The sequence below is a fragment of the Aulonocara sp. 'chitande type north' Nkhata Bay genome, linkage group LG12 (genome assembly GCF_057382095.1).
Source record: "Aulonocara sp. 'chitande type north' Nkhata Bay isolate Kocher_YH1m ecotype deep benthic linkage group LG12, A_spYH_male_GT1.1, whole genome shotgun sequence".
NCBI classification, from domain to species: Eukaryota; Metazoa; Chordata; class Actinopteri; order Cichliformes; family Cichlidae; genus Aulonocara; species Aulonocara sp. 'chitande type north' Nkhata Bay.
The window spans coordinates 1,275,488-1,287,223 of NC_141355.1; the positions used below are offsets into that span (position 1 = coordinate 1,275,488).

General features: G+C 41.2%; 1 protein-coding gene across 2 annotated transcripts; it reads left to right on the forward strand.

Moving 5' to 3' along the window:
- The first annotated feature begins 2,713 nt into the window (after nucleotides 1–2,713).
- Nucleotides 2,714–10,527, forward strand: isl1a (ISL LIM homeobox 1a). Of its 2 annotated transcripts, none has more exons than XM_086313127.1 (6): nucleotides 2,714–2,888; nucleotides 3,225–3,414; nucleotides 4,140–4,399; nucleotides 5,259–5,542; nucleotides 6,007–6,174; nucleotides 7,073–10,527. In XM_086313127.1, the coding sequence occupies exons 1-6, from the start codon at nucleotides 2,861–2,863 to the stop codon at nucleotides 7,187–7,189; spliced, it is 1,047 nt and encodes a 348-aa protein (XP_086169253.1). In that variant the 5' UTR covers nucleotides 2,714–2,860; the 3' UTR covers nucleotides 7,190–10,527. The 2 variants fall into 2 exon arrangements, with proteins under 2 accessions (XP_086169253.1, XP_086169252.1); XM_086313126.1 differs by having other exon boundaries at nucleotides 5,256–5,542; nucleotides 7,073–10,524.
- Nucleotides 10,528–11,736: the final 1,209 nt, after the last annotated feature.

The following is an 11,736-nucleotide window of genomic DNA, read 5'->3' on the forward strand; positions in this document are numbered from 1 at the left end:
TGTGAGCAAGCACTTTGGCGACAGTGGGAAGGAAAAACTCCCTTTCAACAGAATTAGGCTCAGAGAGGGGCACCGTCTGCCCCGACCGGCTGGGTGAGGAGGGACAACAGGACAAAGAGAGGGAGAAATAATACCTCAGTCTATTGTCTTAATCACATAAGAATAACACAGTTTTAGTCTGCTTTTCCTTACATCATCACTAATATATCACATGGAAAATTTGATTTTACAACTAATATTACAATTATATTACACAGTCTACTCTATTGACTGTGGGGCTAAAATCAGCAACTATTCTTTGCATGCGTGCTCACCCATAGAGACACATTTCAGCCTAAATAATATCCTGACAGTGAAATTTTAAAAGAGGCTTTTTCTGTTTAAAGTTAAAGAGAAGGACTATTTACACGTCCAAAAGTGTGTTTATATCGTTAAGCATCAGCAGATTTATATAATCTTGTTTTGATAAGTTTGACATAGATAAATCACTCGTAATATAATTGTATCAGCAAATCCAAAATGTTTTGTATCAATGCTTTCTGTTTTTAGTGGACAATGAAAAGACAGTGATCACATGTGTATTAAAAATAACACAAACTAGCATTGCAACAGGAAACAATAAAATCTTAGTTACTTCCTGTACTTACACTAAAAGGTTACAAATAAGGATCATCGTGTACACAGACAGGAAATAAATGGAAAAACCACACAGTGTCTCAGGAAGGTGCGCTGGGCCTTAACATGCCACCACCACATACTGACAGAAGTTTTTAGATCTCTGCTTTTGAGATGGAATAAAATTCTTCCAGAAAATATTCCCTCATTCTGGGCTTAATGATGGTGATGGAGAACAATGAAGGGAAATCTGAAAACAGTCATTTCATATAATAAAACTAATTGTTTGTGTTAATTTGTTCTTGTATTTGCATTTGGACATTTTGCTAAACTGTAGATTGTCTCAATCATCAGTCTGTCTTATGATGTCTCCACAGAGCTAAGAGGAGAATTCCTCTCGTTTCAATTTTGGGAATTTCTTCTTTTTTTGTTTTGATAATAATAATAATAATAATAATAATAATAATAATAATAATAATAAATCACAAATCAAATCAAATCACTTTTTATTGTCACATCACATGTGCAGGCACACTGGCACAGCACATGCGAGTGAAATTCTTGTGTGCGAGCCCCACAAGCAACAGAGATGTGCAAACACAACAACACAAACGAGCAAAATACAAGAATGGCCAACCTGAAACTAATAAATATATGTACAATATATAATAGTGTATGCATTTCTGGATGTGTATACTAAATATTTTCCTACGTGTGTGTGTGTGTGTGTGTGTGTGTGTGTATACACATTTTTACAAATTAAATAGTAAAAAAATAAAATAAAATAATAATAATAATAAAATATATAAAATATACAGAGTTGAATATGTGCAAAACAAGTGTCATTTATATACAGTGTGGAGTGCATAATGTTAAAGTTCCAGTAGTGAAGCTGAGGTGTCTATGACGTGTTCAGCAGTCTGATGGCCTGGTGGAAGAAGCTGTCTCTCAGTCTGCTGGTACGGGACCGGATGCTGCAGAACCTCCTTCCTGATGGAAGCAGTCTGAACAGTTTATGGCTGGGGTGACTGGAGTCCTTGATGATCCTCCCCGCTTTCCTCAGGCACCGCTTCCTGTAGATGTCTTGGAGGGAGGGAAGCTCACCTCCAATTATCCGTTCAGAGCACAGAGCATTATTAATAATAATAATAATAATAATAAATGTTTAATGTTATTGGCCCGCCACTACATTAGTCTGACGGTAGCATGACACAATTCATTTCCACGACAGATTCTAGCGTGGTTGTGGAGGCTGCTGCAGGTGTGATGTGTCCACTCCCGCTGTGTTAGTAGTTACTTACTAACACAAGAGGGCGTGTTGGTGTGTGTCTGGGCGGCTTCGAGGGTCCCGGCCTGTCAGATTTCGGGCTTTCTGCTGAACACCGAAGCAGGACGCGTCTGCTCGTATCTTTCGTTAGTTTTCGTTACGTTACTTTTGTCTGTGTAAAGAACTCTCACGTGCAAGTTCGAATTGCTTTCTGTTTCTAAAAGCTGGCCGCACAGCTGTTTTCTGAATTTCCCATTTCGAGGAATTTAAAAGAAAAGAAAGTTTACGCCCACGTACAGTTGTGTTAACAGCACAGACAGCCCACGGACAGTTAGACAGACATATTCTATATACATATCTCCCACGAGGTGCAATATAATTGTGGATCTAACTGCACACTGATAATCGCTTTAAATCTATGAGCGTATTCAACAGTGCGCGCCCGGCGATTTTTCGCTGTGGCCTGCTATATGTTCCATCACAGAGACGGTAACAGTGATGTGAGGCTTTCCTTTACTGAAATAATATACCGTAACGATTAGCTATATGAACAATAAGCAGCTTTGCTGCAAACTAGAATAAAATGAGAGAAAATGAACAGATCAGAAGAGGGCAAAGCAAAGCTGAGAAACAATTGATATGCAGCAATAAGTGTGCCAGTGTGTGTGTGTGTGTGTGTGTGTGTGTGTGTGTGTGTGTGTGTGTGTGTGTGTGTGTGTGTGTGTGTGTGTGTGTGTGCTGGTCAGGGTCTGCAGAGCCAATCAGCTGCTCATGCAGATGACGTGCTGATGTCCTACGTCAGCCCCGTCGCTTGTCAGAGTTGCACACACACTGGAAACACACACGTACACACACTCCCTATCCGAGCCGGACAGTGCAGCTCCTGGTCCGGCAGCCCGGCAGCGGAGGACTTACCCAGGCTTCCAGGCTCCGCAGCCCGCTGTGACAGTGGACCTAACGTCGCCTTACTTTGTGGACATGGGAGACATGGGGGACCCGCCGAAAAGTAAGACATGTGTTCGATGTTGGATCCATGCTGGAACTTAATTCTTCAGAACTAAGAGTTGACTTGGTTACGTGGTGATCTCCGCAAACACAGTATATGACTTTCCCCTATTAAACTCGGCACACACACACACGCATATATATATATATATATATTTATATATATTTATATGAAAGCTGTGTTACCTCCTATATAGTAGTCTTGATGATAATAATAATAATAATAATAATAATAATAATAATAATAATAATAATAATAATAATAATAATAATAATAATAATAATAATTGGTGTGCTAAAGAGTGTTTCATGTGTTCTTATGTTGTTGCCCTTCCAGAGAAGCGGTTGGTGTCTCTGTGCGTGGGCTGCGGAAACCAGATCCACGACCAGTATATCTTGCGGGTCTCTCCGGACCTTGAATGGCACGCCGCCTGTCTCAAGTGTGCCGAGTGCAGCCAGTACCTGGACGAGTCCTGCACGTGCTTCGTCAGGGATGGAAAGACTTACTGTAAACGGGACTACATCAGGTAGGACGGCCGGGACGGGACGGGACGGGACGAAGAACTGGAGCAGCTCGAAAATTGGAATTATGTTGTTTTGATATTTACAAGATCAAGTTGAGATGATGCGGACTCGTTTACTCTCCCTGGAGTCCCTTTGTCACCGGGCACATTTCATTTGACGTGTCAGAATCACAGTTACTTGATACAGCAGCTTATGTAGAAAGTAGCGCCAGCATTTCGTAATGCGGCGATAAGACGTGGTTTAACGTTCTGGAACAATATAATTCATCCAGACCACAACTCAAGGTCGCAGGATACTCCGGAGCAAAGTCTGAAAAATCACACAGAGCGAGAACCCGCAGGACGTTTCTGTGCAGACAGCAGACAGCTCACTCTCACAATTCCTGTTCAACTTCACCAAGCTCATTTACAAGTTCATAGTTTTATTTAATTATATTTGTAATAATAATAATCACAACAGCAGCAATAATAATAATAATAATAATAATAATAATAATAATAATAATAATAATAATTTAAATTAAAATGTGGACATCTCGGGCGTTTTGTAATTATTACAAATAAGTAAATATTAAACCATTATTATTATTATTATTATTATTATTATTATTATTATTATTATTATTATTATTATTATTATTATTATTATTATTATCATCATCATCAGTGTGTAGTGGCCGAGCTGTGTGCCGTGTGAATGACCAGCCCTGCATGTGTGTGCCTCGCAGGTTATACGGGATTAAATGCGCTAAATGCAACATCGGCTTCAGCAAGAACGACTTCGTTATGAGGGCCCGTTCCAAGGTCTACCACATTGAGTGTTTCCGCTGCGTGGCCTGCAGTCGGCAGCTCATCCCGGGGGACGAATTTGCTTTGCGAGAAGACGGGCTCTTCTGTCGAGCAGACCACGATGTTGTGGAACGGGCCAGCCTGGGCCCCGGGGACCCGCTGAGCCCCCTGCACCCCGCCAGACCGCTGCAGATGGCAGGTAGGACTGCTGCTGCTGCAGACCGGCACTTCAGCTCACACGGTGTGTTCAACGCTGACTTGGTGTTTCCTGTATTTTTATTTTATTTTTGTAGTCCTTAAAAATGAAAGACATTTCGTTTCTTGTGCTTCAAATCTGTCAAACGCAGGCTGCGATATCAGAGGGATTTACTGCCCATGTTTGATCTGTGTTTAACGCGTTTCCATCGAGGGGAACGTGTCCCTCCTGCCACAGAGAGTGGAAGTGTTCTGCTGTCATATTTGGTTTGTTGGCCTTATTTTAGTGGACCTGTTGTCTGCTCATGCTTTTGGCTGGTGTAACTTGTTTTCTGCAGACTGTGGGAGGATTAGAGAAAGGCCTGAGGTGCGCTTCTGTCCGAAAAAGTCCAATTATTCTTGTTGGAGGGGATCAGTAAACACGGCTGCTGGTCCTTCTCATAGTTTTGGTTATTCCTATCAATGTTTTAATGGCTTTGGGCAGCCTGCTCCATTCCTGCTGTAACAAATAATGGCTTTGGTTCCGATATGTCAGAGTGTTCTTCCACATATTAATCGAATATTGAATGAGACCGGAAGCTAATTAAATAACGAAAAAGCGTCTTTTCCAAAGGCCAGCTTTTCTCTGGATGTGTGAGCGCAGTTCTGAGGTTCTCTGGTGCTCAGGGACCACAGCCGCGCGTTTTTTAATGTTACCAAGTCAAAAACATTTCTACAAGATGCTGAAAGAGATTCAGAATTCACAAAATTGTGGAAGAAGCATACGTGTGTGGAGAGGAATTAAAGGGAGTCCGCTCGCGTGTCCGTGTTTGGAGTCTACGTGTTTCATTTGATCAGATGTTTTTCACTTTTTTCCATAGCAGAACCAATCTCTGCCCGTCAGCCCGCTCTGCGGCCTCACGTACATAAACAGCCCGAGAAGACCACCCGGGTCCGGACGGTGCTGAACGAGAAGCAGCTGCACACGCTGCGGACCTGCTACAACGCCAACCCGAGGCCCGACGCTCTAATGAAGGAACAACTGGTGGAGATGACCGGCCTCAGCCCGCGAGTGATCCGGGTCTGGTTCCAGAATAAGCGATGCAAAGACAAGAAGAGAAGCCAACTCATGAAGCAGCTACAACAGCAGCAGTCCAGCGACAAGACGGTAGGTGCTTAACGCGATCACCAGCCCACACACCCGATCACACACGATCCACTGACACCCCGTGTATCAAAGAGGCCCGTGATGTGGCACCGTGGTCGGCAGGCTGCTTCCGTCATTAATCAAGGTGTCAGTCCCAGAAAAGCAGATTTATTCATCAAGTTCAAATCAGAAGTTCCGTGACAGGCAAGAAGGACTGTGCACGAGCTCACCCGGGCTCTGAGGTCAAGCATGCACACACACACACACACACACACACACACACACACACACACACACACACACACACACACACACACACACACACACACACACGTCTATATTTATGTGAAATACGGACATAATGTGATTGATTGTTCTGCTGATTGAGCAATCGTGCACGTGAGTTTACACGGCAACACCCCCTCGCGTGTAATTCTCCCAGTAACTGTGCGTGGTGCTGAGCAGGATGCTTCCGTTTCTTGCAGAACATCCAGGGAATGACGGGAACCCCGATGGTGGCAGCCAGCCCGGAGCGGCACGACGGAGGCATCCAAGCCAACCCGGTGGAGGTGCAGAGCTACCAGCCGCCCTGGAAGGTGCTCAGCGACTTCGCGCTGCAGAGCGACATCGACCAGCCTGCTTTCCAACAACTGGTTCGTGATTTCCTGGTTCGCGCTCAGACATTAACACACTGCTGATATCAAAAGTGCTGTGATTTCAGTTTTTGAGGACATTCAGCAGCTGCTCTGAACAACTTTTTGTTTTTTTTAATAGTGTGTGTCGTTTGCGAGCACTGCTAAGTCCCTTATCTATCTATCTATCTATCTATCTATCTATCTATCTATCTATCTATCTATCTATCTATCTATCTATCTATCTATCTATCTATCTATCTATCTATCTATCTATCTATAGATATAGATATATATATAATTCTTAATCTGTTGAAGAATATTGAATTAGCATGGACACATAACCACTGTGACCACTGACGCTACGTTTTCTACGTTTATTTCAAGTATGTAAAATTTCGAGGGAATATGGTCAGATGCGCTTAAGCGCACAGACACGAGGCTGTGGGTAACCCGAAAGACCAGCAGTGTTTGTTCTCCACACCGGCCACACACGGCAAAGACACGTGCAGCGCACCCGGACGATGTAAACCAGCTTTCTAAATAAAATTAAAGCATTTTGTGTTTTTCCCGTTTGGTTCCGTTTACTCTCAAATTAACAGACTTTCAAATACCTGTAAAAGCGAACACCATGCCATCCTCGTTCCGCTTCTTCTATCGCGCAATTGTAAAGCAGTAGACTACAAATCTATTATTATTATTATTATTATCATCATCATTATTATTATTATGACGTCGATGGTTGCAGTGACGTTGACGGACGGATTTCCTTTGGAAACTTTGCTGACACACAGGCTGAACTGCGTCCCTGAGCAGCAGCACTGACCTGCCCATGAGTAGATGTAATCCAAGGCCTTTTAGTGTGCACGTGTAAAAGTTTCAGCTGTGCTTTTAAAGGTTCGCTTAATGTGCTCTGCAGGTGAGTTTCTCGGAGGGAGGACCGGGTTCGAACTCGACGGGCAGCGAAGTAGCGTCTATGTCGTCTCAGCTTCCAGATACGCCGAACAGCATGGTCTCCAGCCCCATCGAGGCCTGAGCCGGCGCTGCGTGGACAGACACACACAGCCCCTTTCATATCACCCTTCTCGACTGCACCAAGCAACCCCCTGGTTGTATTTTGACACTGTGAAGACAATCATGGGATTTACCACAGTCACACATTCTAACGTCCAGAGGAGATAACGCGACGAGTCCTCGCGGTCGGTCGGTGCTGCCCGTTTGCCAAACAGAGAAGGCATGAAGCTGGCTTCACCGATGAACGGGACCCGGCGGCGAGGAGAGAGCTCGAGATTCTCTGTACTCGCGACATGCCGCACGCGACTTTCAATAGAAACTGTGTTTTGTTTTGTTTTTTTAATTCGACACACGCACCTCGTCATATAATAAATGACTGTGTGGGGTGTGGGCGGGGGTTCTCCATTAACTACATGATTTTCTTAAAGACCCAAGTACTAAAGCATTTGCAACAAGGTATACCTCTATTTTGCCACAAGCTTCGTGGGACATTTGTGCGAGTTAGTGTCCGTCCAACATTTTTTTTCTTCCCCAAAGATGTGTAAATTAATAATAACTTAAAAAATACTGTTAGCTCCGGAAGGAAATGTTTTGTTTGTTCCCGTGCAGCAAGATTATTTATTATTTATTGTCAACAAACTTGCCACCTTTTGTGTAACTTTCTTAACTGAAGTAAAAAAAAAAGAAAGAAAGAAAACCCCAAGGCGTTTGGTCTGTCGCTTGTTTGTCGGAATCAACAAACAAAATGACAATAAGGAGTTTACCTGCACGTCTGACGCGTGTTTCTCTGTGAGCGGACACACATCAGCTCTGGTTAAATGCCTGGATGGGTAGACTGTGGTTAATTGGGTGTCATGTTAGTGCAGATGCTGTGTCAGGTTACGTATACTCTGCTACCTGCTGCAGCGCAAAGTGCACCGCTAAACATCTCCAGCCTAACAAAACGCCCGACCTTTAAAATCTTCTTCCGTCTAAAATGTGCCGCGTGGATCTTCATTTGTACGCACAGCTGGATTACGTTTTAAGAGACACGGCCACACTCGGCACTGCACACGGTGCCATAACGTGGCCGCAACAGAAAAAATTCTACTTGTTTTAAGAAAAGTCCAAATTAAAAACACTAAAGCTATTCTTACTATTCCCTTTGCCATTAAATAACCGAGTCAAAAAGAAGGTGACAGAACCCACAAACGCACACGGTGCGTGCCGTGAATTTAAGCTTTCAGTATTTGGACAAATGTCCAAAGCAGTCTCAGGGTTTTGTGAACATCGCTGTTCTATAATGTTTCAGTGTGGATCAAAGTGCAGGTTTTAAACAGTGTTTGAGTTTATTATTTGGTGTATGGGAATGTGTGACTGCATGGCTGCGGTGCGGGGTGCTCATAGCAAACAATATCGACTTGTCTGGATTATACAGACACTCATTGTTTTCTGTTTGACATTAAAATGTATGGATTTGTTTTTGAACAAAAACAAACAAACAAACAAACAAACAAACAAACAAACAAACAAACAAACAAAGAAACAAACAAACAAACAAACCCAAAACACTGTAAGAAATGTAACATCTAAAAAACAGGAATCAGCATTTTGTCCTAACGGCTAATGTTATGATTTAGAAACGATATATTTAATATTTGAATGATTTCACTAATTTCTAATAATAATTACATATGTGTCTAAATTTGTGAATGAGAGAAAGCTAATTCTTTTTAAATGCAGGTTGCTCTGAAATGTAAAGTGGTGCTCCGCAGCGTCAGCAGGGCTGTCTGAATGCTTTTTACAATAAAATCTCACTGAGTCAGGAGGTTTAATGAAAAACAGAAGAAGACAAACTTTACAACACAACATTGTTTACTATTGTCAGAGAAAAGATGCCCGTGCCCTGAATCATCAGTATCCAGCTTTTACAATACAAATACTGTACTGCAAAAGCATTAACCTCCAATGCAGGTTGTAATTCGTGCATATTAAAATGCGGTTCTGTCCTTCATAGCTGGGACGTACAGTATATGATTAAAAGTCCAAGCTGTTATTACAGGGATGGCAGTGAACAGAAAAGCCAAGTTACAGGATGGTTTTCTTGATCATTTTGCATTTTACTCTGCATTACTGATCGAGCATTTTCAACTCAAATGTAGCAATAATTCCCAAAATCAAATTAAGAATAATGTTGTAGCAGCTGCCAACCACAGCAGCTTCCATGCTCTGTGTCATCTGAGTAGAGTGACTGTTTATGTGGTTATTGCTTTGGCTTGATGGCGATTTGGAAACATCACCTTGCTGAGTTTGGGAGTCTTCAGCAGCATGTGTAAAAGACAGTTATCATGGTTAAACACCCATACGTTCCTGTGATGTCTTTCTCACCTCCCATCTTTGGTTGTGCCAGACTGTATTCACATGAACACCAGGCATGTTCTCGTCAAACTCTGACAGCCCAGAACATAATAGAAACGCTCAGTCTATACCTTACATGCACAGTAATTATTCAGCACATTTTCTGAGTCATTAGCTTTGTTCAGACTAAAGAAAAGCTTTGCCTCAAACACCAGAGTCATATTTCAATTTGACCACAAATGGCAGATGGTAAGAGTTTTACATATAATAAAGTGGTTTTTTTTAAAGAGCTGCTATGTTTGCAGTGGGTAGAGATAGAGCAGATAGAGGGGAAGCTAAGCACCAGCACAAAGACTTGTGATAACGTACTCTACAGGTTTGTCTGGCTCAGGGACCGTATTCAGAGCTGACGAGGAACAAAAGCAGCAGTGTACCTTGGGCAGGCTGAGGGAAATAATTGCTGGCCTCTGGATGAGACCACATTGAATTGGCATGGGAAATGAGCAAGGGAACTAACCCTCCCAGAAATGTGGCGCCTGACCTCTCAGAGGCACCAAGGTTAGAAGAAATAGGAAGTCTGACAGAACGACTGGTCACAGGCTTTAAGGAGCTGATGCCACGTTTTCTTTAATGACAGAAACCTACATCTGTATATTTAATATGTGTTTTCAACATAACGCTGTCACTTATTATCCAAATTGCATAAAATTCTGGCATTAACACAACTCAGAAAATATTTTTGTTAAATATGTGCATATTTGTCATTTTGGAGAACTGAGTCCTTCCATCTAAAATCATCAAAATTGTATAACATTTATTCAGCTGAACCCTCGTCAGTTTGCCCAAATGTTTTATGGTCCAGAGTCTGAATAAATTGCTGTGAAATGTTAGCATCATATCTCAAATACTTTTCAAGATATATGCTTTTTTTGGAAAATGGTCTGCAAATGCAGCTCTGAACATCAAAGTCTCAAAAACTATTAAAGATAAAATACAGAATTCTTCTCTTGCCTTTTGTTCCAGGACCGGTAGTTTGGGGCAAATGCATTAACAATGTCTAAACACTGACTAGTTATGAAGAAACAAAATCAAGCTGCCCAATATTGGAGTGCACACTAAATACAAAACTTCACATCGCAAAAGACACAAAGTGACAGTGTGTGAATGGTGCAAAAGAAAATATATATTTCATTTTAACATCGAATTCTTAGTTATAAAAGTTACAAACATGGTATTTTCATTCAAAGTTCATGCTGGGTTGTGTAAATACCACAAGTTGTACTACAAATAAAAAAAAAGCAGTAGATAGTCTAAACTGGAGTATGCAGAGGGTACTCTAATCATAACTAAGAAAATAATTTGGTCAATATTTATTTAATTCTTTGTCAAATCAACACTTTGACTACATGGTCTCTGATTTCCACAAACATTTAATGGTGCAAAGTTAGAAGAGATGTATATATATGTATATAAATATATATATATTTTAATATATATATATAAAATTCTGTGAAAGACATTAAATGCTTAATATATAAAATATTCTATGAACCCAGGTACCGACCACCTTTCTCACACATTAAAATCTGCTGGAATCCACAGCTCAAACGTAGAGTGAACGTGACATTTTCTTCATGTTAAACAGTTTTTTTAAATTATTTTGAGTGTACATAAATATTCACTTCACAGGATTTTATATTTTAACAAACCAATACTAAGACTAACAATGTAAAGTATCTGTCCTAAATTACTCATCCTGATTTAATGTGATAGTAAGAAAGAGAAATGAAATGTTCAGTTTTCCATTTTTAATTGTTTTTAGATATTCATATTCAAGTATTGCCTCTAACTCCAATGTGTAAAACTAAAAAAAACACATGAAAGTCAGCTGAAGAGGCCTTTTAAAATAAATAAAATACTATTTGATATTTGAATCGAAAATATCTAAAAATATTGAATCTAAAATCTCAGGTTGGGCTCACTGGAAAGTTCATGTTCTGTGTATCACACAGAAGTACGCTGGTTAAGAACCAAACTGTTTTGGCGCGCCCTGCTCAGCCAGAGGGAATCAAACTTTCTCAACACGTCTGAATCCAGCAGATATGCACGAAGTGTCTTTGGGCATTTCCAGTAACACGACGGATGGAATAATAACCGATGTCTCATGTAACTGATCTGTATTCATGATTTTAGAGGTAGTTGTAACTTACTGTTCACTTGTTGTCATTTGCT

Coding starts and splice junctions, on each gene's coding strand:
- isl1a (XM_086313126.1), top strand. CDS start 2,861: ATGGGAGACATGGGGGACCCGCCGAAAA. Junction 2,889..3,224: donor CATGGGGGACCCGCCGAAAA/GTAAGACATGTG, acceptor TTGCCCTTCCAG/AGAAGCGGTTGGTGTCTCTG. Junction 3,415..4,139: donor TGTAAACGGGACTACATCAG/GTAGGACGGCCG, acceptor TGTGCCTCGCAG/GTTATACGGGATTAAATGCG.